At 29.8% G+C, this 27,001-nt stretch overlaps 4 protein-coding genes and 1 non-coding gene across 6 annotated transcripts; 2 read left to right on the forward strand and 3 right to left on the reverse strand.

Annotated features, from left to right (window-relative positions):
• Positions 1 to 9,919: 9,919 nt before the first annotated feature.
• TRNAQ-UUG (transfer RNA glutamine (anticodon UUG)) lies at positions 9,920 to 9,991 on the reverse strand. The gene has a single exon. It is a non-coding gene; the product is annotated as a tRNA-Gln (tRNA).
• Positions 9,992 to 10,844: 853 nt separating this feature from the next.
• On the reverse strand, positions 10,845 to 14,598 carry LOC115701540 (ribosomal RNA-processing protein 8). The gene is made up of 9 exons (XM_030629357.2): positions 12,845 to 14,598; positions 12,674 to 12,735; positions 12,384 to 12,435; positions 11,950 to 12,064; positions 11,729 to 11,823; positions 11,504 to 11,610; positions 11,300 to 11,414; positions 11,169 to 11,213; positions 10,845 to 11,072 (listed from the first exon to the last, which is right to left on the reverse strand). The coding sequence occupies exons 1-9, from the start codon at positions 13,052 to 13,054 to the stop codon at positions 10,983 to 10,985; spliced, it is 891 nt and encodes a 296-aa protein (XP_030485217.2). The 5' UTR covers positions 13,055 to 14,598; the 3' UTR covers positions 10,845 to 10,982.
• On the forward strand, positions 13,760 to 14,551 carry LOC133030652 (uncharacterized). Its single transcript, XM_061103463.1, has one exon. The coding sequence runs from the start codon at positions 13,760 to 13,762 to the stop codon at positions 14,549 to 14,551; it is 792 nt and encodes a 263-aa protein (XP_060959446.1).
• A 5,133-nt stretch (positions 14,599 to 19,731) lies between the features above and the next one.
• LOC115700917 (chalcone isomerase-like protein 1) lies at positions 19,732 to 21,772 on the forward strand. Its single transcript, XM_030628591.2, has 4 exons — positions 19,732 to 20,126; positions 20,888 to 21,128; positions 21,237 to 21,328; positions 21,488 to 21,772. Exons 1-4 carry the CDS (start codon positions 19,955 to 19,957, stop codon positions 21,625 to 21,627), a joined length of 645 nt encoding a protein of 214 aa, XP_030484451.2. The 5' UTR covers positions 19,732 to 19,954; the 3' UTR covers positions 21,628 to 21,772.
• Positions 21,773 to 23,204: 1,432 nt separating this feature from the next.
• Positions 23,205 to 26,145, reverse strand: LOC115700902 (putative glucose-6-phosphate 1-epimerase). 2 transcript variants are annotated; one of them, XM_030628570.2, is made up of 9 exons: positions 25,861 to 25,865; positions 25,498 to 25,647; positions 24,972 to 25,046; positions 24,821 to 24,877; positions 24,582 to 24,739; positions 24,339 to 24,470; positions 24,105 to 24,207; positions 23,928 to 24,027; positions 23,205 to 23,815 (listed from the first exon to the last, which is right to left on the reverse strand). In XM_030628570.2, exons 2-9 carry the CDS (start codon positions 25,573 to 25,575, stop codon positions 23,598 to 23,600), a joined length of 921 nt encoding a protein of 306 aa, XP_030484430.1. In that variant the 5' UTR covers positions 25,576 to 25,647; positions 25,861 to 25,865; the 3' UTR covers positions 23,205 to 23,597. The 2 variants fall into 2 exon arrangements, with proteins under 2 accessions (XP_030484430.1, XP_030484429.1); XM_030628569.2 differs by having other exon boundaries at positions 25,498 to 26,145.
• Between the last annotated feature and the right edge of the window lie 856 nt (positions 26,146 to 27,001).

The following is a 27,001-nucleotide window of genomic DNA, read 5'->3' on the forward strand; positions in this document are numbered from 1 at the left end:
CAATATATAATCTTTGGGATTTTCCCACCCTTTCTGGCTCGCGCCCTTTACAGTCCCATCCAAGGGCAAACCCACATTGTAGCGAGAAAAAAATTGAGAAAAAAATATATATGTATTTTAGTTAATTACAGCATATATTTGTATTAAAAGATGATATTTATAAATATAATAGTAAGCTTGGTGTAATGGTTAAGGTAGATTACATATATGTTAGATGTCAAAGGTTTAAATCTCACTAATAACACTTTATATTTTCTTTTTAAATCTATTTTTGCCTCGTGCTTTACAAAATTTAAAAAAAAAATTACACCCCCTTCACTTTAAATTTTGGGTCAACTACTAGTCTCATCCATTGCAAACATGTTGGATCTTGCCTCACATAATACTTACTTGGGGCCTAGCCGACAAGCCATGAAAGAAAGACATCCCTTATTTAGGGAAAGTAATTGTATAAATTACAGTTGAATGGAGGAATGAGTTTAGCTCTTTTCTAAAAAGCACATCCTTTTTCCCTATAAATAAAGGGATAAGTTCATTGTAAAAGGGAATTTGATTGTATCCAATTTGAGGATTAAGAGAGAAAAACTCCCCCAAACAATCTCTGCATAAGGAAAAATATATAATTGTAATTGTAACTTTGTTCAATATAAATTAAGTGACTCGTGAACTATTAACATTTCAACTACATAAAATTACTCTTTTTAAATATATTGCCCTTTCATTTTGCCTAAAATACGTGGGTCTGGATAAAGACGACACGTGGAACTGAGAGGACCAACTTTTAAAGAAATTATCTAAGTCTTAGACAACAGAGGAGGACCTCTGGGAAGGTGTCTCCCGGAGGAGGCATGAGAAGGACTTTCACGCTCCCGGAGGCCAAGGACATATTAAGGCAGTTCCGGGAGGTACTGGACTCTATTGAACAATCACCTCGCATTTAATGTCGCATGGGGGAAGACGTATTGAAACTACCATAAACGATATGACAGATGGCGTAACCCCCCTTTCTCAGCTATTATGCTATGATTAATGAGGCTAGTGATGGCTACTTTATGAGAAATCACATCAATCCAGAAGGGATAAAATATTATATCCACCTAACCCCTAAAATATCTACGGTATAGGTCATGTATTTCCTATTTTGTATATGCTGGGAATATGTGCCGCTATGAAGCCTGCACAGAAAGACAAGTGATTCATTCCTAGGGATCACCCCCGAACCACACTATAAATACCCTACAAACACACTAAGAAAAATCAAAGGGAGAAAATAGGAAAAAAGTTCACTAAGAACATTCTCTGTAATAAATACTCTCATTAATAACAAAGACTCGTGGACTAAGACTCATTAATACCCCAACCACGTAAAAATCTCATTCATTAAACTTCTTATAGCTTTTTCTACATATTATTTAATCGGTTACCAAAAACCTCGGACAACAAAATATAATTATAATTTATATTTTAAAAAAATTAAGTAGTTGTTGAAACACAATCACAACCAAATTAAGATCAATGTTGACGGGGCTCTTTTTGATGCTGAAAATCGATTTGGAATTGGTGTTATAATCCGAGATGGAGAAGCCAAAATGGTTGAAGCTTTTTCGAAAAGCAAAATAGGGAAGGTCTCTCCTGAGGTTGCTGAGGTGATTGGTGTGAAGGAGGCTTTGAGCTGGATAAAGCAAAAGGACTTATCTGACGTGGAAATTGAAACTGATTCTTTAGTAGTTGTTCAGGCTATTAATGGCTCAGTTCAAATGCCATCTCAGTTTGGCCTTCTTATACAAGATTGTCAAAGCTTGATCTCAGAATTAAATAATGTTTTTGTTTTTTTTGTCAAACGATCTGCAAATAGGGCGGCCCACTGTATTGCGAGGCGGTCTTGTTTTATGTCAGATTGTATTTATGATGAGCTTTCTGCTCCTTCTGATTTACTTTCGATTGTAAGGGATGATAGTTTTTCAAGTTGATTAATAAAAATTTCCCTTTTTCAAAAAAAAAAATAAACCCATGGTCCATTTCAAATAATAATAAATTAGTATTGAGACATTCTCATAAGTGAACTTTACACCTAAAATTAATAAGAAGATATTTTACACTAGAATACAATTTTGACCATTTATCTAAATTACACACTTAATTATTATAGTGAATAATGAATAGTGAAGATTATAGTATATAGTGTACAATCTTTATCATTGTATCATAGTATCTTGTAAATAATTGACACTATATCTAAATTACATTATATATATGTATATATTATTCTCATTTCCAAATAGAGTCATCAATTCATCAACCAATGAGAATTAGCTAAGTACTAAATGTAGTACTATACTACTATTGTGTTGATGAGCATGAATGTTTAAGGAGACGTAGAATGAAATTAACAATATATTCTCTCTCCTTTTTTATATAATTTTTAATTGAGCCAACAATTCAATATTATATAGTCAATATAATATTGTGTCGGTGTAAAGTAATATGAAATTTGAATGGACCCCATTCCCCATCCCCATCGTAAGTTACAGTGAGTCCTACTAGTCAAATAAATATATGCATACAACAACAAGTGCCCTTCAAATTTCAATGCTACACTTTTTTCTTTTTTAAGTTTCATGTCCCAAAGAATTTTAAGTTGATTTCTCTTTCACCCTTCTTTTTCTACCCTCTATTATTATTATCATCATTATTATTGTAAGAAAAGATTATAGAGTACAATGTACACCTTCTATTTGTTTTGATTTTCACTAAGACATATTTTTTTTATATATATCTTTATATATTAAAAGTGCATATCTAACGGCATTTCTTGGTTTAACATTCTTGGTTTAACAGAATATACTTAAAAATAAAAGAATATTCTGTTAAATTTAACGATTAGGTTTGATCTCCCGTTAAAAAATAAACCCAATAATTAAACCCAAAAAACTAAACAATCTTTTAAATAAACAATCTTTTAAATATTAATAATCTCTTTTTAAATTAAAAAAAATCATGTTAGCCACATATCACTCTAACAAACCTATCTTCTAACAAACCTATCTTGGGAGAATATTAATAATTTTTTTATTTATTTTTTAAAAAAGAAAAATATAGATAAAATATCTAGAAAAGATAATATAAAAGAAGATTGATTGTGTTGGGTTAGAGATTTTTGGGCTTGGGCTTAAAAAAATAATAATAAAAAAAATGAAATGGGCTGTAATTAGTATTTACCTTATATGTTTGTGCTTATTTTTAGTTTTATTTTTAATTTTACCACCAAGAGGAGAAGGTTGAAATATATTAGAATATGAAAATATTATTGGTGCTTATTAGTAATTTGCAAAGAATGTGAAAGTCTATAAATATATAGTTGTGTAGCTATTATTAGATATGAAATGAGATAATAGAACTTTTTTCAATTAGAAGATTAATGTACATTTTACTATTAATAACATACATTATTATAACACAATTATGTTTTACTTACTAAATATACTGACACATATTTTATTTTTATAAAACAAATCGTTCAAATAATTATACTATTTTAATTATTAATTAAAATAAAAAACTAAAATATTAAATAAAACTAACACTACGTGGCTTGGCACGTAACAATCACCTAATATATATAATGGCATGTATAGTATTCTTTTGATTATTTGTAAATTTTTAAATTCCACTCGTGCAACTAATATTTGAATAAATTTATTTTTTTACTGTAAATTATTTGATTTTTTAAAAAAATTTACGAATAATCTTAAATAATTACATCGTACAAGATTATAATTAAAAAAAAAAATAGATTAAAATACGTCTCTAAATGTGAAGTATACTAAACCAACAATTCTTTTAAAATGTGTACTATAAAATTATCCATTATTATATATTTTTAAATTTCCATTTCACTACAATGAGTATAATTATAGTACCACTAATGATAATAATTTTCAAAATACCTATATAATAAAAAAATTGTGTCAAATATTTTCAAGATAAGCAAAATAATTTTTTGACATTAGATTAGATTAGACCACCACTCTTTTTACAAGGTAAGTACTCTTTATTACCTAATTGTATACTTTTTGTTTTAATGGGGACCTAATTGGTAGGTGTAAAAGAATATACAATGTGAATATATGTATATAAAAAGTTTCATTATATTTTTTTTCAATTAAAAATTTTTTATATTGAAAAAAAAAATATTCATTCATCAAAGATTTGACCCTTAGTCTTGTACTGTCTAAATAAAAATAAATATGAATTAAGTACAGATTTTATTTTTGAACTCTAATTCCACGCGCAAGAAAAAATAATTAGCTATATTTGAATTCTTCTCACATAAATACCCATTTATGTTTTTTATAGTTAAATCTTAAAAAAAAAATGTTGAAGTTTTTTTCAATTTAGACAGTAAAATATCATTTTACTATATTAGGTAAAATATTACGAGAACAGAGAATATAATATTGAAAATTTTTAGAATATATTCTCAAAATGGTAGTAGATCCATGCACTTTTTTCTATATATTTTTCCACTTTGAGATACTTATAATTTTAACTTTTGTATATAACAGTGTATATCTTGACGTTATTATTTTCTTTTATAAATTTTAAATATTATAATGTTGAAAATAAATTTTAAATAATTTATTACGTATATATTTTTTTATTTTATATATATTGGAGGAAAATTATAATCAAATTAATTAAAACTTAATTAATAAACAACTAACAATAATAACATTAACAATTCACAATAATATAAACGAAGATAAAAAAAAGGATGAAAAGAGTACTCAAACCAAAAATGATTAAAGATATAAGCAATAAAATCAACACCATGATATATATTGGTTCAAGTCCTATAGATTCATATGATTTATGGTTATACTCTAATTCTAAAACACTACCAAATTTTATTTATTGACTGAGCAAGAACATTGTACAATACAATCGAGATCGATTCTCTCAAAGTATTTATCTTTCATACACTTACCCAAAGATTTTCTTTATCTACAGAAAATTCTTCATACAAAACTAAAATCCAATCTCTCTCTTTTCTCTGTATCTCTCTCTACCTCTCAATCTCTTTCTTCAAAATCACCCTCTCGAAAACTCGTCAGTGACTCTCTCTAAAAGATAAGTATTGGTGGTATTTATAGATAAGGAATATGGATTCCAAAGTCAATGGCTGCAAATGCTAACTTGTTAAGTTAGTTACGACTTAATAAATTTAACAAACTTTTCATGATAGTATCTCCATGTCAGCTTAAATTGAAGTGCTTTCAGATGAGATGTACGATTCTTAGAAGAAAAATCAAAGCGTACGCTGACGGGTCTTCCTGGATAGGAATAGCGACAGCTGAAGTCGATTATCCGAGACTCCCTTCCTGGAGGAACAAACAGCCATCCAAAACTCCCTTCTGGAGGAAGACTAGCTTTCTTGAAAAAAAATAACTTTTAGAAACCCTTACATTTAGAGGAATTATACCACAATTCTACCTAATTTTTTTAAATTAAAATATGACGTTGATGAAGAAGAATGCAGTCGTCATGGTTGGTGTTTCAGATATCTCAGTATACTAACTTCAGAGATTGATAAGGTCTAACCAATGCTTGAACTTGTTTGCTTTTAAGACCTTGGTCCTAACATCAACAATATTATTTCCTGATCTGACCTTCTCTAATTCAACCAAACCTTCCTCTATCTTCTTTCTAATCCAGTAGAGTTTTGTGTCTATATGTTTGCTCTTTTCATCATGATTGTAAAGATTGATGGATGACTGGCTATCCGAGTACACACCACTCTACCTTTTATTTGTTTCAATTCAACTAGAATTCCCTGAAGCCATAATGCTTCCTTGAATATTTTCGTAGTAGCCATAAATTTTGCTTCTATGGTGGAAATGGCAACCACAAATTGTAATTGGACCTCCCAGCATATACAGTTCCAGTTTGTCATGAAAATATAAGAAGTGGTTAATTTTCTCGTATCTCTATTCGAAGCATAATTAACGTTCATGAACCCTTTAAACTCCAGTTTTCCTTTTGCTTTCTCATAGGTCATACCATAATCTCAAATGGCCTTTAAATACCTTAATAACCCTTTGAGGACCTTCCAATGTTCAATGCTCGAATTAGACATGAATTGGCTTAGGATGCTTAGAGCATGAGCTATGTCCTGTCTGGTGCTCATCATCACATACATTAAACATCGTAAAACCATTGCGTAGGGTACATCTTTCATTTCATCTTTCTCTTTCGCATTATTCGGACACTGCTCCTTCGACAACAAAAATTTTCTGCCTAACGGAATAAATGTACTCTTTGCATGTTCCATGTTGAACTTCTGAATAACTTTCTTGATGAACCCAGACTGCTTTAAGTTGATTGTCCCTTCCTTTATATTCCTTGAAACTTCAATACCAACTATCTTTTGAATTGGTTCAAGCTCCTTCATCTCAAATTCTCTCTTTAGCTTGGCTTTGATACATTTGATCGCGGATTTGTCTTTGCTCATTATGAGCATATCGTCCACATAGAGAAATAAAAACATAGTTGTAGATTGCTCTAGATTCTTGAAATACAAACAGTGATCATATGCGTATCATTTGAACCCAATTTGTTGCATATAAGTATCAAATCTTTTATTCTATTGTCTTGGGGACTGTTTCAAACCATGTAAGGACCTAATGAGCTTGCATACTAATTCAACTCCTTTGTCTTCCACCTTAAACCCAGGTGGTTACTTCATGTAGATCTCTTCATCTAAGAATCCATTTAGAAAGACAATTTTAACATCAAGTTGTTCAACTTCAAACTCCATTTGAGCTGCCAAAGACAACATCAATCTTATCGTCTTGTACTTTACCACAGGTGAGAAGATTTTCAGTGTAGTCAATTCCTTCCACCTGAGTAAAACCCTTCGCCAGTAACCTGGCTTTGAACCGTACTAGTTTATTCTCATTGATTCCCTCTTTCACCTTGACAATCCACTTGCACTCCACAATCTTTTTGTTCTTCGACTTCGATACAACTACCCAAGTCTTGTTCTTCCAAAGTGAATCTATCTCCTCATCCATGGCCTGAAGCCATTTTGACTTATTTTCACTTAAAATTGCTTCTTTCTAGTTTTCGAGCTCTTCAATTTCAACCCACACAACAATCATTAAAGCAATTCAAACCATAAAAATTAAAAAAAAAATAATAAAAAAAGGTATAGGAGTGATTCCTTTTTTTTTTTTCTAATCTTTAAAGATTTTTTTTTTTTTTTGTAAAAATATAGAAAATTTATTTTTTCAGTTGTTTTTAAAATAATATTATTTAAACATTATTATTACATAAAATCAATATGGAAATAACCCTATTTTTTATAAAATATATAAGTAAAAATCTGTAAAAAAAAAATATACAATTTTAAATACTTTTGTAAATTTCTCTTTATATTTTTGTTTGGGAAGAGTAAATAAGATTGAGTTTGTTGAGAAAAGTGAAAAATGGAAAATTGGCATTATGGAATTTGGAATTTGCGAAATGAGCTGAGTCGGTGGGTTGGCTTCAAGTTTTGACTATCTATACACTACACCCCCACGTGATCCAACGGCTGTAAACAAATCATATTATAAAAAAAGAATAAAAGATTTCATTTTATTTTATTTCTTTTTTTGGGGAAATGTCAGAGCAAAAAAAAAAAGTCCAATCAAATTATTGACTTTGTCTTATATTCAATAATTGGTGGTAAGTTAAGAAGAAAAATATAACACAATACAATTGTTTGTTTGTTTAGTAGTAGACTAGACAAGGAGAAGAGGGTCCTAATTTTAAATTATTATAAATAATGAAATAAATGATAATGGAGAAAAAAGACAAACTATAATTAAATTATAAATATATCAAATATAAAAAATTAAGAAGAAGATAAGGAAAGTAAAAAGAGCCATAACATCTTGTACCCTTCTTCTATTGATTCTCACATGCTTCATGTTGTTTATTAATATTATTTTTATTATTATTATAATTAGGGCATATATTGTAATAAAACAACTCATCTTTAAATATTTTGGATGACACTTCAATACCTATCATTCTTAACTAAAAACTACAATACATCATAGAATATTAGACAATATTGAATTTCTAAAAAAAAATCATTTAAAGAAGAAAGTAATGTATTCAGAAAATATTGTTTTTTTTTTTAAAAAAAAATATGTTTTAAAGAAAAATAATTTATTTTTTCTTAATATTCTTTTTATTCATACTCAAATTATAATAAAAAGTAAGACGATGAACAAGATTTATTATGCCTTAAAACATCTCTAATGAGTATTTTAAAAATACTTGATGACATGTAGATAGAATGACAAGTAATAATGCTTAAAAATAACATTCTTGCATTTTTTTTATTATTATTATATCATAAAAGTATAATATAATATAATTTTAACAATTTTTAGAATTGCTTATTATTAGAATATTTTAGAACAAAAAGTGTCGAAAATAATCTAAGATAAAAATAAAATATTATATTTTTAAGTGATATAAAATTTTTAATGCCATATAAATCATGAACAATAAAAAAAAAAAATAAAGACTCATTTTGATGCCAAAGTAGATTAGAGGTACCAAAATACCTTTTTTTAAATAAAAACAATCAACTTTCATCAAACTTAAAATTATAGCCATAAGAAATAAGAATGATAACTAACTTAAGAGAAAAAAGATTTTCTGAGATAGTATGATATGAAGAAAAATAAAAACCTCACACTCCCCAATATAATAAGGGGCTTTATTAGCAAATCATTTAACAAAACATAATGAAACATAAGGCAAATGATTTAACAAAATCTAATAAATTATAAATGTTATTATAAATTTTCTAATAAATTTTCATTATTATTATTACTGTTACTATTATTATTGTTTTACCTTCAACTAAATCTGAGACTAAAAAATGCACATCATATTGTTAAACATCGCTAATCATTGTGAAAATTTGAGTACGATTTCGTGACATTTAACGATGTGTTTAGTGATGTTGTGAATTAGAGATATTTAGTGATGTTTGTTAAAAACCAAAATGCAAAAAATGAGTGATTTGAGAACTCCAACAATATGTAGGGATTTCAATAGTTTCGGGATGGTTGAGCTCATAAATTTTAGGGCTTCGGAATAAAAACAACAAGACCTAATTAAAGTGAGAGAGTTAGAGCGAGAGAATTTTTTAAAATATAATAATATTTTTAGAAGAAAAAGATGTTAAAAATATAAATATTATATTTTTAGTTGAGTGATATATTAAAATACCATACTTTTATCTTTTAAGTATTCTAAACCAAATTACATGTGACAGTCAGTAGTCCCGTGATCCGTAAGGGGAAATACCGGGTAAGCTGTGCAATCCCACACCGCCTGGGGAAGGTCAAGTGGGATGATTCTGAGACTGTGTAGGTATGGGACTACACAGTTGAAGAGGGCTTAAATGGATTGATTGGTACTACCTATGTCAACAAGGTGCATCTTGTTTTTCGGTAGCCCATCACGAAAGAACTCCACAGTTAAGCGTGCTTGACCTGGGAGCAATTTCAGGATGGGTGACCTCCTGGGAAGTTTTCCCAGGAAGCGTGCGAGTGAGGACAAAGCACGCTGGAAACACTCGTGTTGGTCTGTAGGGTCAGTCATCGATCCAGGAAGCAGCCAGAGTGACGTACTCGTGTATAAGAGCCATTCATTCCGTGGGTGTAAGGGCCCAATGGAAGCTTAAAGCGGGGACGTTACATTACATTTATACACATACATATAAGTATATTGATATGACTATGATTGACTGTACATATTACATTATAATTTATACCTCTCCTTACACACCTTTCTCTACTTCTTTCTTTTTAATTCTCAAGTGTTCTGATCAAAACAAAAAAAAAATGAAAGAAGGTCCTACCGGGAGTCGAACCCAGGTCGCTGGATTCAAAGTCCAGAGTGCTAACCACTACACCATAGAACCAACCCTTGATCAAAATCTTGTTTATTAAATACTATACACAAAAAACACCCTTAAATTCCTTCTAATTTTTGTTCCAAACCCTTACAGACACAGTATCAAGCAATGATATAAATACTCTCTATTTTTTTTCCTTCTTTTTTTTTTTTTTACATAAGGGAAATTCAAAAGGACTTGTTAGTGTTTTCTTTTTTGTTTTTAAAAATAAATAAAGAAAAACTTTTAGGCACGATTCGTTGATAATTTTGCCTCTCAAAGAAAAACTTGAGGAGTTCCAAATCTGACTAAATATTCTAGTCATACTATGCTCAAATGTTTTGAGAGAAAATAAGTCCCAAGATTAATGTTTTATTTTTCTTTACCAAACACAAGGTTTAACACATAATTCAAACAGAAAATTATGCAAAACACAAGCCATTAGACCAACTACAACTAGTATAATAAACCCCCCCCAAAAAAATGATTGATTTAATCATAATTATAAATGGGATTTTTCTTTGTTATTAGTATGATCTAGCACAAGCCATTACATCAACTAGTGTATACATGTATATAAATCATGTGCCCAATGAACCTCTTTATATTTCTTTTTCTTTTTTTTTTAAAAAAAAAGAAAAAACACTTTGATACCTATCAACACTAGTTTCATAATCCTTTGTCATTAATTAACTTTTAAACATTCAAGTAAAAATAAGTTGGAGAATTCATTAAATTATTACTTTAATACTTAGTTTGTCTTCCATCTATAAATAGTTTGCGACAAAACAATCCACACAAGTACATAGAATGAAATCTAGAGATAATAACTTTACTAGAGTAAAGGTATCTTGAATTTTCACAGCTATAAATAAAAGAATCATAAAAGATAATGAATTTTCATACCAAACTATATTGTTATAGAAAAAATCTCAGCACTTGAGTTGAGTATTTATGTTACATAACTATCAAAGTAACAACCAAAGAGTAAGAACATTTAAACCCTTTTAATGTTGTCTTACCGGCGCTTGTACAAACAAGGTTTTAGCTCAGGCCATTCAATATCTTTCTTCTTCTTCTTCTTCTTTGTCATTGAATTTTGCTCTTCCTGCAGAAAACATGTGAGTAATTACTAACAATGCCCTTATCAACGGCAAACAAAATCAATGTATGAATCGAGTGAACAGCCTTCGAAAAAGCTCACTTTTTTCTTGAAGTAGAATAAAATGAACATCTTGTTAGCAAAGTCCTGAATGAGATAAGAATCTGTCAGCATATCGAGGCTAGTATTATCAATTTGTGCAAAACATGATTATGGTAGTAAAATGAAAATACCTTTGAAACCAATGAAAATCCCAGCTCGCAAATGGCTTTGGTAAAGTTGTTGGGATCAGCTCCTCCGCTAGTTGGATCAAACCGACTTTTTACTTCTGCTATTAAAAGCCACCCGCTGTGGATAACCAACATTTGTAAGTTACAGAACATGAAAATTGAACATAAAAGATCATCGAAAGTTTTTCGAAGGTATAAGGTGCACACCCTGGCTTCAGAACTCTGTATGCCTCCTGTAGGTAACTTGAGAAGTTGGTTCCCATAAGCGAAAGACAGAAGACAGCAACATCTATGGATTCAGAATCAAGTGATGTCTGCGAGTAGATACAAGCAATTTAATGGAAATTATCTAACAATTTAAAGGTTTCAATCACAGAATGGAACCTACTACATTCACAAGCTATATAAGCAATAACTGACAAAAGTACATACATTTGACATATCACAGGCAACGACTGATGGATCATTAGAGACAAGATCAAAGGAGAAGACTTTGTTTTTCACATTTTTCGCAAGGCGAGCATCCCCTAAGATTATGGTAATGTGGAAAAACTTATCACCAAAACTAATCAAAGGAGCAAACCAGAAAGCTAATATAATATTCAAAAGTAGTGCTGTGCAATGAAAATGAAATGAAAAATAAAGTTACTCACCACACCCAAAATCGGCGACAACCAGAGAAGAACCGTGATCTTTTAACCACTTTATAATTATATTAACAGGTAGCTCAGGCCAATGTGACATTTGCTCTTGGTATCCTGCATGATACTGGACAGGTAAGTAAGTAAGATATGTCAATCATCAAACAAAAACTTTATCACCCCAGTTGTTGTTTATGGAAATTTTCCTAAAAGAATCAAACAATAATATAGTGATACTGAAGAGAAATTATACAAAACAAAGGAATAAAGCACATGTTGGGGTAAGAGAAAAAAGCTCAATAATTACTTTATAAACACTAGTGTTAACTTCCCACATAGTTTTACAGTTTAAAATCCTTAGCTTAGTGCTTCATACAAACAAACATGAATTAGCATACAAAAAAGATAAAGCTCTTATTTTTTTTCTTGAATCATTTTAGTCTTACCATATCAAACAATTCTGGTTCTTCTTTGAAGTATTCAAGTGCCTCCTTTCCACTATTGTAACAAAAAAGTATATATATATATATATATATATATAAAATATATATATATATATTTTAATCATAGTCAGTTTGTTGCCAACAAGGATATGATAATTCAGCAACTATTAGGTTCATCCAAGCAAAATTTTGAAGCTAACCCAATCTCAGCACAAAAGGCCAATATTTTTTTTTTTGTATAATTCAAAAGGCATAGAAATTAGATATGAAAGAGTGAGTAAGTAATTAATTACGTGCAAGTATAGAGCTTTTCGTTAAGCATTCTGAAATGACCACCTGCCAATCGCGCTTTCATCTGTAAGTCATTGAAAAAGTAGTAATAACAAAAATAATTAATATCAAAATAATAATTAAAAAATCAATTTAATTAAGTAATATTGTGTTCAATGAAGAAAAGTACAGACTTTGTCGAGAAAACTCAAGGTTTTAGAGGCTTTGTGTGATGTTTTGAGTTTAGAAGAATCCTGTTTTGGTTGAGGAACATTGGCTGGGTGAGCTTCAGAAATTTGTTTATTTAGATGAGAAGGGTTATTATCAGTTTTACGTCTGCAACGCCCCGCCCTCTTCCGCTTTCTACTTCCTTCTCTGTCCTCCATTACTGACTCTCTCTTCATCTTCTTCCTCCGACATACAAGTTTCAGATGGTATATTCAAAGTCTAGGGCTTTGTTCAGTATTCTATGGTTACAATGGGCCCGGCCATTGGACAAGCTTCAGGCCCAATTAGCAAATTTAGGAGAAGTTGAAGAATACCTCTTTTTTATACATATTAACTAAATTTACTTTTAAATAAAATTGAATTCAAATATACATAAGATGGGTATAAGTTGAAAAATAATATTTTTTTGTATTCATTAATCAAAAAAACTATGTAATTTCCTCATTTTTTTTATGAGTATTGTATCCAAATTATCCTTACACATTTATATAACTAATACATAATTTCAAACATAATATATTTGTATTCTTTGTAAATGGATGTGTAGGTTTGTGGGAAAGTTTTGGTAAAATTTTAATTAGAGAAAAATGAAAATTATCATGAAGTAATATAGGTAAAATTAGTAGAATGATTAAAAAAAAGTAAATATAATAGATTTTAAAAAAAAAGTAAAAATTAAAAACATTAAATTAAAAGAGATATATAGTGTAATCATCAAATTTACATGAGCTAACAAGCTTTGGAATAGTAAAATTCCAGAGAGACTCAAGGTCCTTTGGTGGTGTATTCTGTCCAAGGCTCTCCCAGTTCGATCCGTGCTAGGTAGAAGGTTTCCTATTGAGGATGAGAGTTGCCCCCTGTGCGGAACAGAAAGTGAAACTATGGAGCATTTATTTCTCTCTTGTAATGTTGCCTTTCACCTATGGCAGTCATCTCCTTGGGGTATTTTCCCTATATGTGACGCTGGTATAAGAATGTGGGATTGGGTTAAGTTCTTATGGGATCTCAAAAACAAAGGAATTAATGAGCAGGAGACCTTTTTATATGCTTCGATCATCATTGACACAATCTGGCGGACTCGGAATGAAAAGGTACATAATAATAGTCCGGTGGATATCTTTAAATGTATAGACTCTGTTCGTTTTTCTTTTGCAGATCATCATGCTTACTTGCTCCCTTGTCCAACCCGGTGCTTGACGGAATCTTGGTGTCCACCCCCACAAGATTGGTTGAAGCTCAACTGCGACGTTAGAGTGGGGATGGATAGCATGTGCGCTGCAGTGGTTGCAAGGGATCACGTCGGCAAGGTGATCTGGGTTTCTACAAAAAGACTGGATTTTTCTAATGCTCTCTGTGGGGAAGCGGCGACTTGCTGTTTGGCTATAGAGGAGGCTAAAGCTCGTGGTATTGAGTTCCTTATTGTGGAGAGTGATTCGTGGGTGGTGATCAACGCTCTCAATGGGAAGGAGTCCTGTTGGGAGCTTGATAACTATGTCTCTTTTTGTAAAAATACCTCCACCTCTTTTATTGGTTGTACTTTTCAATTTGTTCGTAGACAGTGTAATTTTATGGCCCATAATGTGGCTAATTGGGCATTTTCCCATCAGATGTTTGGCTCTGTGCCAATTTCCTCTATGCCTGATATTATATTTTGTAATGACCGCGAGGTCTAACCGTTTCTAATCTAATATAAGTACGCTTTTCTTCAAAAAAAAAAAAAAAAAAATCAAATTTACATGAGCTGACTTTGATACGAGCTTAAGCCCACACTAACTTCACAAATACACTTACTTTCTAAAGTGAGGCACATCTAATCTAAATCAATCCCCAATGAAATTTAGTGAATTTAGACAAATTATTATTTTTAGTAAAATTTTCACACATTCAAATATTTTTATTTATTATATATTTTATAAAAATTATATAAAAATAACAACCAACACCAAAATACGCCAACCACACCCTTTGTTTTGGGGTACACCCTAAATAACTTTAAATGCATATTTTTAGACCACACAATATTAATTAATTTTCATCCTAAATTTCCCTATAATTAATGCAATTGCAGTCACACCACCTAAAATGAGTTGTTTCCTATTCTTACTTATCATCTCTATATTGTATTTTCAAGGTTGGCCTCACATTGTTTGGACCCTCAAGGAAAAAAAAAAGATTTATTCAAAGAAAGTAGGCCAATTTTGAAAAATACCATAAAATATGCATATTTCTGCAAAAGATTTTTTTTGGGGGGTCTATACGGTCTTAGGCACAAGATTGGTCAGTCTGTCCAAAATCGATCCTAATTAATTTGGAAAATTTACAAATTTGATTATTTTTTTTTCAAAAAAATTATTTTATGGAAAAATTAAAAAATATGGGAAAGTCAAAGAAGGGTAACCAAGTACTTTTATGGTAACCAAAAAGGTAATCATTTAACATAAGGAGGTAACCAGGTACCATTCTGTTTTTTTTTTTTCTATATTTTTTTATCTTTGTTCTAAAAAAGTTCATAAAATAACTTTTTTGAAAAAATATTATATTTTTATAAATTTATACTTTAAAAACTATAAAAATGAAAATTCCCCCTTAATTTGAATGGTAAATACCCACTCTACTATGCCATCATACCATAGTTCAATTCAATCAATACCTATAACATATTTGCTTTGTATATGTAATTTAAAAATTTTGGTTTTCTAACTCAATATTTTTGTCCTGATAAACCTAACCCCCACATATAGCTTAGCATAAACCTAACATTTCACAAGCCTTTTTTAGTAGACTAAATTAGAGAAGAAATTGAATTTTGATCAAAAATAAGAAGTTAGATGAAATTATGAAATTTTGTAAAATGTTAACCATAGTTGTTATTATTTAAATATGTAAATATACTATAGGTGGATAGGTATATGGTGCTATTTAGTTTTTACCTCATGTCTTTTATTAATATAATTTTTATATAAATTAATATATAACAACATTATATTAATATTAGAGCCTCACTATTATATTTTATTATCATTTTTATAGGTGTAGAAACTATATATATATAGAGACATGTGGATATAAGTGTAATTATTGATTTAGTTAATAAATATAATAAAAAAAATTATAATCATCATATTCAAGTTAATTTAACTAATGCTTCACAAAAAATGAAATTATATAAACTTATTTGAAAATAATATAATATCAATTAATATATTATTTGATAGAAAATAATATATTGATAATTTGTTTAGCTAAATTATGAGATTTTATAATATACCAAAAAAAAAAAAAAAATTACATCCAATTCAAAATATGATAACATGATACTAATGACATAAGTTAATTAATCAAATAAATTCTACTAAAATACAAAATATAACTCTATCTCATTTATGTTCAAACATTGATTAATTAAATATTTAAGATCCAAAAAATATTTAAGAGAAACCCAATATTTAATACCATATAATCCTGTTACAAAAAATCATTTTTTTTTTGTGAACCAACAAAAAGTCATTTTAACATAGATTAATAACTATTATTGTTCATTTAAAAAAAAAAAATAACTATTATTGTTAGGTATTATTTTACGTCATATTCTGGTGATGTTTTTTAGTGTTTTTAAATAGTTTTATTTTACTTAGTTCTATTTCACACTTTAGTTTGTTTGTATTTTTCATGTTTTGGTGAATAAGGAAAAAAATGAGTGATTTGAGAAAATTGCTGCAAATTAAAGAAAAAAAAAATATATTTAAGTTGTTGGCTCACCAAAAGTAGAGTCTTTGGAAGTTTTGTAAAGTTTTGGCAAATCTTGAGTCTCTAAAAATAAAGAATTTGAAAAGATTGGATTAGCGTCATAACATAAAAATTCAATATCACGACGCTAAAATAGAAAGAAATAGTAGAGAGCCATGCAATTAAAGGTTGAGAGGCAACCTGTGGCATGACATAATTTTTGTCCCAAAAATTTTAGGCGCGCATCGACATTGGTTTTACCATGCCGTGGCCCGCCTCCTCAAAACGTACCATGAGCTTTTTTTTTTCAAAAATAAAAAAAAAGAAGAAGACAGGAGCCATGAAATTGGTTTTACCATGCCGTGACCCGCTTACAAAAATTTAGCCTGATTAGGTTTAATTAACCTAATTAGAAGAGGGACTTTCATTAAACAATTTTGGATGCACGAATTTGGAGAGAAAACGAGATTCGGAGACTACATCTATTGATTTTCAAAGAGTTATTTTTCTTCCATCTTTGATTTTATGCTTTCAATTAGTTTAATGCAACTATTTAGAATGATGATTATGAGCTAAACCCATATTTAGGGTTTGTAATGGAGAGTATATGACGCTTTCAATGATTAATGCAATTTTAATTTTTCTTCTTCAATTAAATGTGTGAACTAATTTTATTTGTGCTTATTGCATATAAGTGATTAGTCATTTTTTTTTTTATAATTTATGATTCCAATATATAATTTTTAAAAGTGAATACTAGTTATGCTATAATTGATTAGTCATAGTTTCCATACAAAACAAAAGTGTTTGTGTGGCTCATGTAGTATTTGGATTATTGCATATTGTTGATTATATGTGTATTATACTACAGAGATGTAAGATATTGCCATATAGTTTAGAATTAGATTCTTTATGTCTTAATCAAAATATATTTTTTTTATAATCCGTTATCACATTAGGTAGAAGAAGAAAACTTCGCGCTTTTTTGATGTTTCACTATTGGCGGCTTATTAGTTTTTTAGTTGATTGTTTTATTAGGATTTTCTTTCCTATATTTGTAAACGATATAGTTTATCTATTTTGTTGATTCTACTAGCGATATATTATTATGTAATTAATTATTGGCGGCTGATTTGTTTATTAATGAAAATTTTTAATTTTCTCTAAAAAAAATATATGTTATTTATTACTAAAATTTAAGAATATTAAACAACAAATGAGTAATTAATTTCTATATTATTATGTAATGTGATGTAATTTTCCATTCTAAAAGTTAAGCCAGCCACACCTTAGATAAGTTTTAAGTGCAAAATTTTAGACCATTTATTAAGTTCATGCCAAATTTCTCCATAACTAATGCCATTGCAAACACTTCACTTAAAATGAATAGTTTTCACACTTATGTACCTTCTCTACATCCATAATTAGCTAGAGGTTTTGCCTAATTAATTTAAGGACCAATACCTACCCTATCGTATCATACTTCAATCAATTAGTGTAGTACATTGTTAGTAATATTTAAAATAATTATTTAATTATATTAATTTAATATTTTAAATACACCAATAACAATATAATGAGTTTATAGTACTATAATACATTTGCTTTGTATGTGTAATGTTAAAATTTTAACAATATAATAACTTGGATAGTGCTATAATTATATACATTTGCTTTGTATATGTAATGTTAAAATTTTAGTTTTCTCAATCAAGATTTTTGTCCGGTAAACCTAACCCAGCCATAGCCTACCATAAACCTAATATTTCACAAGCTTTAAGTATGCAAATTATTAGATTTTAACAATTTTTTAGTAGACTAAATGATAGAAGAAATTGAATTTTTACAAAAAATAAGTTTTTTTGTTTTTTATTTCCGAATAGAATGAATTTCTCATAAGGCGATGACCAAAAAACCAAGCCACAAGGACTCACAAAAGATCTAGTAAACTCGATTACCACACTCTCGCCTTATCAAAAGATAAAACAAATTTAGTAATATTATGAGCAATAGAATTTATAAAAGGATTATAATAAAAAAAAATTAAGCACTTTGACATGATCACAAATAGCATAAATGTCTTGGAGAATCGAACTAAAGTTAGCCAACAACAATTCTTTTTTTTTTATTTTTTTGCAGGATGTTTGTAACACGTTGACAATCAGTTTCACATTCTGAAAACCAAGACAGGAACAAAGCAACAATCCCTGTAGAATCGCTATAGCTTGAGCAACATGCACATGTAACGTATTCAACACCAGAGTAGCAACAAATGCCAAACAACTTTCCAGTCCCTAGCAGGCGACACTCACGGATCAGCAGCCGTAGGAACACCCGCCGAGACTGGTAAACCAGCTAGGGGTGGCAATTCGTGTTCATGGGTCGTGTTTGTGTTGTGTCAAGACACATGTATAACAGGTATATGCTCGACCTGAATACGACCCGTTTAATAATCGTGTCAGAAAATGAAATCTGAACACGACCTGTTTATAAACGGGTTGACACGACACGACCTGTGTAACCAGTTTATATGCATATTTTGTTTAAACATGTCAACCAATAACACGTTTATGAAGTATTCAACACGTTTATAACCCATTTATGACATGTTAAAGTACTAAAATAACTTTAAATAGGTCATTAACGGGTCAGTTTTGTGTTAGCTGTGTCAACCCAAACGCGACCCGTTTATTAAACGGGTTAGACAAGTCAACCCGAGCACGACCCAAACCCATTTAAGGCAAACCCAAATCTGCTAACTCTCGTATGAGTTTCGAGTCATGTTATTGTGTCTGACCCGTTTTGCTGGCCCTAAAACCAGAAAGCAGAGGGGCTTTCTCGTTCGCACCTCAAAAATTTCGAGTGAACTCAAAAGACCATCCCAAAACGCCTTGCGTATCAGGCTTCTTCAAAAAATAAGATGTTGGATAAATAGTGGGCTAAATATATCACAAACTTATTTTTTATGTCAAATTTAATACAAATTTTAGATATTGCATTGAAGATAATCTTACCTGTTAATGGTTTAATGGAAAATATAGTGAAATGTTTGTTGTAATTTAAATATTTCATAATTCTTTTTAATTAAAAAAAAACCTATAAATAAAAATGATCATTTTTTCCATGGGAACGCTTCTATAACATAACATTTTCTTTCCTACCTATGTAGCAACTAGAATGAACAATAATTTTCCATGATCAAGAACCTATTGAAGCTATTTACATAAAAAAACATTATTTTCATACCAATATAAATACATAGTCACAATGTATATTGTATTCACCACTCACAAATACTAACTAACTCCCTTTCTCTTTCATTTCATCTTATTAACACAAACTCTCAAACAATGGCAACTTCAGATGGAAGCTCCAACGCGGCCACCAAAGAAGAGGCGGTTCAAGTTGAGCCGAAGACCGGCATTTCTTTTCCGATGAAATTGGATGATGGCAAAATCTTGTATTGTGTTGGCTATAATAAGAAATCTTTGCTTGGGCTTAGCATTAAGGCTTATGGCTTTGGTATATATATTCTTTTTCCTTATTCCTTCTTATTTATTGTTAATATTGTTTAGTTGAAACATAGATTTGAACAACATAATAAGTATGAGAAACAGACTTAGAATTTACTATGATGGACATACTTTTTTAAAGTTGAAAGAAATTAAACATTGAAGCTGGGGACTTAAGCCCATGAAACTCAGTGACTAAGCTGGGAATAGAATCATTTACCCATACCTTATATGTAATTTAATTTAACCATTACACTAAAATTAATATTATGTCTATAAATATTATTTTTTATTATAAATATATGTCGTAACTAACTAAATTGCATATAACCTCATATAATCCAATATTGTTGGAATTGCAGGCAGGGACGGAGGGACTTTAGCCCATATGTGGGCTAAAGCCCTCACTCAAATATAAACATCAAATTTTTTATATGTAGATATATACATATATTAATTCACTTTGCTCAATTTATTAAAGTCCAATTCACAAAAGCCCTCACTTAATATCTTAATCATGATTCATGAGTCTACTCTTATTCTAATCAAGCCCATTTTAAAAGTAGTCCAATACAAATAATAAAAAAAATAATACTTTATTAAAAAATAAATTAATACCATTGACAATATTTTATTTTATTTTTGTCAATAGTATTATTTTATTTTGTTGAAGATGAAAATTTGAAAGATACATTTATCATTATTTTTATTAGTTTTGACTTAATATTTATTCAAGCCCTCACTCAACTAAATTTCTAGTTTTGATTGCAGGGTTGTATGTAGATAGTGATAAATTGAAAGATGTTTTGAAGTCAAAAATAGAAAAAGCCCCATCAAAACCAACAGAAGAGATGTATCAGTTAGCAATTGATGGTGATTTTGGGATGACTATCAAAATGGTAGTATCCTTTTCTGGTGTGAAATTGAGCATGGCCAAAAAGGGTTTTACTGAAGCTATGAGAGAATCTATGAAGAAACTCACTGGCCAAAAAAATGAGGAACTTTCAAACAAGTAAACAAAATAAAAATTCTTTTTTACTTTCTACAACCAAACATTATTTAACTTAAACATTCTTATATATATAAAAAACTTGTTGTGTTTTTGTGATTTTTCTTGTAGAGTTTTCGGTACTACTTCTGATAAAATTAAGTTAAGACTTGGTTCAGAAATGATTGTATCTAAACTACCAGGATATGTTCTTGAAACAAAAGGTTAGACTACAAAAAACAATATGTATGATTTTAAAGTATAATATCAAATTTATATTTCGATAAAATATAAGATACTAAATAAATTTTTACCATTTTTTTATGGTTGTATTGTATATGTAACATAAAATTTACTAATGTTACAAGTTTTGATGGGTGCAGTGAATGGAGAGCTTGTGAGCAGAGTGGAGAGTGAACTTCTTTGCAGAGCCTATTTTCGAAACTATCTCGGAGAAGACACATTGGAGTGTGAGAAGGAATCGAGAGAGATGTTCGGTCAATCCATGCTTTCTCTCTTCTAAGAGAGTGATGAGATGAAAGAACTGGTTTCAATTCAATAAGGATGTTCAACAAAGTCTACATTACTTTGGAACTAATTAAGTTATTTTAGTACTTGTTCAATAAAAATGGAGACAACAATGAGAATGTTTTTCTTATTAAATTCTATGCCAAGTGTGTTTTATGCTTCACACATTCATATAAAACAGACATGAATTGTCATACAAAATATAACCATTGTTAGTAATACATTACTCAAAATACAAAATGCAAGTTGACATTTTTACACTCTTTGTATAAAAATATTAATTACTTTGTTGACAATAACAAATGGAAACCAGATATGTAAGAGCACTCTAAACTTGGTATTTCTTTAAAATAGGCAAGAAAAGATATAAATTTATTAAAAATATGGCATACAACAAATACTCTATTTTACATAAATTTTAGAGCAATGAATAGTATTTCTCTACATGTGGAGCAACAATATTTATTACTTTAAATTTATTTTATTAATTTTTTTAGTTGAGTAAATAGTGAAATAAGTACTTAAATTTTTAAGTTTGTAAATAAATATTATGTTATATGTGTATGTTAATATTATATATTTAAAATGAATAAGATATATTAAAAATTAAAACATAAAGAAAGGAATAGAGAAGCTTATAGATGGTGTTGTGTAAAAGTTTCTTGTGAAATAGATAAAGTAAAATTTTGATGATGTATTTTAAAAGATAGAGAAAAAAACTGTTGTGAGTGCTAGAGAGGATCTAAGGAATAATTTTAATTTAATAAAACATAACAAATTTTTTATGAATACTAAACATGTATTTTTTTAACTACAAATTTAGTCAAATAAAATTTACAATTAATTAAAAAAATTAAAAAATCTGTGGAGCTCTGTTCATGATGAATAATGTTATAGAGTGATTGATGATAATCAATATTTTGTATTTACTTTAGTGACTAAGATGTTTATACAAATAAGAAAACACATTGTGATACGTTTTTTCTTTTTTAATTAAAGATGTAATGAAATGAAAAAGTCTTTTCAAAATGGTTATAGGCCAAATAATTTTGGCATTATTCAACAAAGATATGTATACAAAAAGAATTATAATGACAGTTACAGTAGTTTGTTGGCTTCCAAAAACTTCTATATGTTAAATCACATAATACATACCATCATCATCATCATCATCATATAGAGCATGACTGAAATTTCACCAATACTTTACATGATCCATTGTTTGGACTTGCAGGATTTTATACTTGTCAGAAGTTGGCAAACCAATCAATGGTGATTTTGGGCTGACTATCAAAGTAGTAACTTGTGTGCTTTTGTGATTTTCTTATAGAGTTTTAGACTGTAAAAACAACAAAGTAATTAGATGGGGTGAATTGAGCAGGATTGAGAGTGAACTTCTTTGCAGAGCCTATTTCGTCGCGAAAGAGATTTTCGGGCAGTCCATGCTTTCTCTGTTCTAAGTGAATGAAGAAATGGTTTCAATCAGAATGAGTTTTTATTCTTTATGTCATTGTGGCTGTTTTTTCTAAAACCACATTTCTCTTGTTTATATACTCAAAAAGAGCAATAATATATATAAAAATTATGAAGGTCATTTATTTTATACAATATTTTGATACAAGACTGGTGTTCCACACCATTACAAATGTTGCAGCATGCAAAAATGTTTCAGTAGCTCAACCTCTACAGTGGATTGGATTTTGGCAAAGAACACTATCACATATAACTAGCCTTGCATCTAATTTATCCTCACTTCAAGAAAATCCCAAGTACATGATGATGAACAAGAAAGTGTATGCACATAATTTAAATAAAACAACTCATATAAATGCTGTTGTAAAACTTCTGGCTATGAACCTTTCATTTCAAATATTAGTGAAAGCAAGGCTCTTTCATCCTAACCTCATCTATTGAAAACCCCGGCCTGGCATAGTATGACACCATCTTTAAGGCTGTTGTTACAAATCAGCGAAAGCCACGAAGAACCTTGCTAGGATCAAGCTGGCCACTGCAGTAGCTTGATGAAACAGTAGAAATCTCTTGATGGCCTTTCCATTCTTCAAAAGGTTTCAAGACAATCGAGTTTTCCACAGCTGCAGAATCCACACACAACATGGTTTTGTAGTCTTCGTCACCCAAATCAGAAATAGCCTTGGCCCTTTTGTCCCAAGGATTCCATACAGCTAAAACCACCACATGAAATTCAAGCTTCATTAGTCACAGAATTCAGTATTACAATAAAATCATCAAATATATATTTTTTTTTGCCATAATAGTTTTCATCATTATAAGAACCTGCATCTGGCATGCCAACCTTCCTGAGTACAAAGGTTCTTTTCTTCTCATGATCTATAATGGCAATCTTTGTTGGAGAGCTCAAATAAACTCTATCAATCTGATAAGAAATAATAACACATTGGCCTCAGAAATTACCATTCAAAGTCATAAAAAGCAGAAAGATCATTTTGTTACCTCTCCATCGAATGTAATTGCATCAGCTTGTTCTGTAAACCTTTCTTTGCGAATCAGATTATCGAAGTAATCAAGCGTTTCCAAGCCCTCTATACGCACTTCACTGCAAATTAAACAGCATCATGCTACCTACAGCCTACTTTCTAGCTTAGTTACACAATTTCGAGGCACATGCAAATTCTATTGAAGCCTAAAAGCAGAGGTAAATTATAACATTTATGTCAACTACCTTACCTGATATCAGATACAGACAAGTAGTTACGCAGAGCAAATGTAAAAGAGAACGGCTTGTTATCCAAGTTTCTCACTCGGGGTATGAGTGTGAGCTTTCCAGAACCGAGAGTGACTCTAAGCCGCAGTTCAAATCTTCAGAAGCACCATTGAAACGTTAAGTAAAAGCTGTCCTTTCACATATACTGCAAAATGATTTTAGTTATCACATTCTTCTCGAGCATAGCATAGCATATCATAGAATACCTGCGCGGCCAGGTCTTAGAATCCTCTTCTGAGGGTCTGAGGATCAAATCCACTGATGACTGAGTGTTAACTGCAGCCAAAGGAGAGGGATCATTATCCAATGACCATAACCTGTTCCTTGCAAATCCATGCTGCTCTAGCGAACCCATAGTCCCAAACTGCAAAATTTAGCAGAAGTTAAGGCCTAATAATCACATCTCAACAAGATCAAAAACAGAACAAGCTTCTTGTAAACGAACCTGTGGAAAGCAAACTGGTATACCTCCCCTTATAGCTTTTGATGTTTTCCGAATTGCCTATGGAACAAAATTTGTGTTTAGTTAAAGGAAAGAAATTTCATACTCAACAATGAAAGTTTGGCCACAAATCGTGGTTTTGGTTATTTTTTACCTTGCTGCTCATAAATAGAAGTTCTTCTCTTCTATCATTCTTCCAAGAAACAACCTGCCCTCCATGTAGAAGAACCTTAAATCATAGAATGTTTAAATGGTTAATTACAATCACAAATTAAAAAAAAACCCATTTATATAAATTTACAAAGCAAGTCAAAATAATCATTACACTATTAAACACAAAATACCCATATAAACAAATTTATCTAAAATTCATTATGAGAGGTGATTGTGATGATAATAGCTCTGCATGTCCCACTATAATCCACATTCTTATGGAGAATTTTCAACAAAGTTCAAAACTTTATTCATACCCCACCATATAATTCTTGACCCTTTTGAAAAGCTTAGCTTTGAATAACCTACAACAATCAATTATATCATAATCCCAACAAAGGACTGTGTTGTCCCTATATAAATTGGCAATTATTATTCCCCCAAATTTATATCCATTTCTTACTAAAACAGAAAAGAGAAAAATCAAAACCAAAAAAAAACCATTAATGGAACACAAAAGTACTAACCTCGGCAGAAGACCCGCTTGGCTCTGTTAATATGATTCTGGGAAACCCTTCAGCTTCGTTTACTATATTTAACGGCATAATCGTTTTGAGACGGAAAGTCTCTTTAATACTACTCACAATTGGGTTCACTTTCCCTTTTCTCTTCTCCAGCTACAACACCAGAAAAATTTTCTCATCAACCAAACAAAAACACAAAACTTGACTCACTCACACACATACATAATAAATAAACAAACACATATTCATCATGATCAAGATTGGTTTTTTATGAAAACCCGTTTCTCTCCTAACCAAAAGAGAAAAGAAAAGAAACAGAACATAATTTTATGATCGAAAGGAAAAAATGGGTCGTATAAAGCTTACGTTGGTGTTTGTTTTTATTGTTTTTGTATATTATTAAAAAATGTTATCGGTTTCGAGTAAGGAAAAATTAATATTAATAATAATAATTAAGAAGAAGAAGCTAGGCTACAATAGCCACCAAACAAAAACCAACTCTGGGTTTCGTGAAAAGTCCATGTTTATACAACCATATATATATATATGTATATATATAAGGAGAGAGAGAAAGAGTGAGTGAAAAATAAGAATGGATATCCATGGAAAAAGAACCAACTATACTTTCTTTTTGTCCTCGGATGCTCTGGTCGTTGTCCCTTTCAGTTAACTTCTATAATCCTCTACTCTCCACCACATACTATTACCTGCACCTTATCCAATATCATCTCGCCACGTCAGCTTTCTGGACCAAGGCTGAGATTCCTCAATCTAATAATAATAGTATTTTTTTTTTATTTTTATTTAAATAAATTGTAGTATAAGTATTAAAATTTTAAGTTTGGAAGGTGCATAAATATAATAATTTTTTTTAGCGGTATAAGTATTTAATGTTTTTAAAATTATAAATTTCTAATTTTATCAGTATAGATTCTATTTTAAATTTATTAAGAATATTTAAAGGTAACTAATAGTGTCTAATACTATTTATATATTTTCGTTCAGACCAAATAATTTAAAATTTGAGTCTATTTAAGATAATAATAAAGCTTCTACTGACCGAACTGAAAAAAATTAGAATTTTAAAATATTAAGTACTTATAAAAAATTATTATATTTATATTTATACTTATACTACTATAAAAAATTATTATATTTATACTACTATTTAATCTTTTTATTTTATTTTATTTTTAACAACGACACTATTTTAAGAAGAGAAAGGAATAAAGTGTTTTTGTTTTAGAAAATGTCAGAATTGGTTAAAGCTCTAATTTTTTGTTCGTTTACAAAGTTGATGACGTGGCAATCTATTTGTGGAGTGTTTAATGGTTTTGATAATGGTCGTTACCGTATGTGATAATAATTATCACTTTGTAAGGTGACGCATAATATGTTGCAAATTTTTATGCAATTTTTTAAGGGACACACTTTTTATATCAGCGGTCCTAATTTAATGAACTCTTTATTTATTTATTATTATTATTATTTTGTTTTTAACTACTAT

The sequence above is a fragment of the Cannabis sativa genome, chromosome 8 (assembly GCF_029168945.1).
Source record: "Cannabis sativa cultivar Pink pepper isolate KNU-18-1 chromosome 8, ASM2916894v1, whole genome shotgun sequence".
Classification (NCBI taxonomy): domain Eukaryota; kingdom Viridiplantae; phylum Streptophyta; class Magnoliopsida; order Rosales; family Cannabaceae; genus Cannabis; species Cannabis sativa.

Excerpts from the sequence above, each read along its gene's own strand:
- LOC115700902 (XM_030628569.2), bottom strand. The coding sequence starts at position 25,575 with ATGCCGTTAAATATAGTAAACGAAGCTGAAGGGTTTCCCAGAATCATA. Across the intron at positions 25,047-25,497 it reads CAAGCGGGTCTTCTGCCGAG|GTTCTTCTACATGGAGGGCA; the intron begins GTTAGTACTTTT and ends CTATGATTTAAG. Across the intron at positions 24,471-24,581 it reads TCTAAGACCTGGCCGCGCAG|ATTTGAACTGCGGCTTAGAG; the intron begins GTATTCTATGAT and ends GTGCTTCTGAAG.
- LOC115700917 (XM_030628591.2), top strand. The coding sequence starts at position 19,955 with ATGGCAACTTCAGATGGAAGCTCCAACGCGGCCACCAAAGAAGAGGCG. Across the intron at positions 20,127-20,887 it reads CATTAAGGCTTATGGCTTTG|GGTTGTATGTAGATAGTGAT; the intron begins GTATATATATTC and ends TTTTGATTGCAG. Across the intron at positions 21,329-21,487 it reads ATATGTTCTTGAAACAAAAG|TGAATGGAGAGCTTGTGAGC; the intron begins GTTAGACTACAA and ends TGATGGGTGCAG.
- LOC115701540 (XM_030629357.2), bottom strand. The coding sequence starts at position 13,054 with ATGAAGAGAGAGTCAGTAATGGAGGACAGAGAAGGAAGTAGAAAGCGG. Across the intron at positions 11,824-11,949 it reads TGTCGCCGATTTTGGGTGTG|GGGATGCTCGCCTTGCGAAA; the intron begins GTGAGTAACTTT and ends CCATAATCTTAG. Across the intron at positions 11,073-11,168 it reads TATTCTACTTCAAGAAAAAA|GAAGAGCAAAATTCAATGAC; the intron begins GTGAGCTTTTTC and ends TGTTTTCTGCAG.
- LOC133030652 (XM_061103463.1), top strand. The coding sequence starts at position 13,760 with ATGGAGCATTTATTTCTCTCTTGTAATGTTGCCTTTCACCTATGGCAG.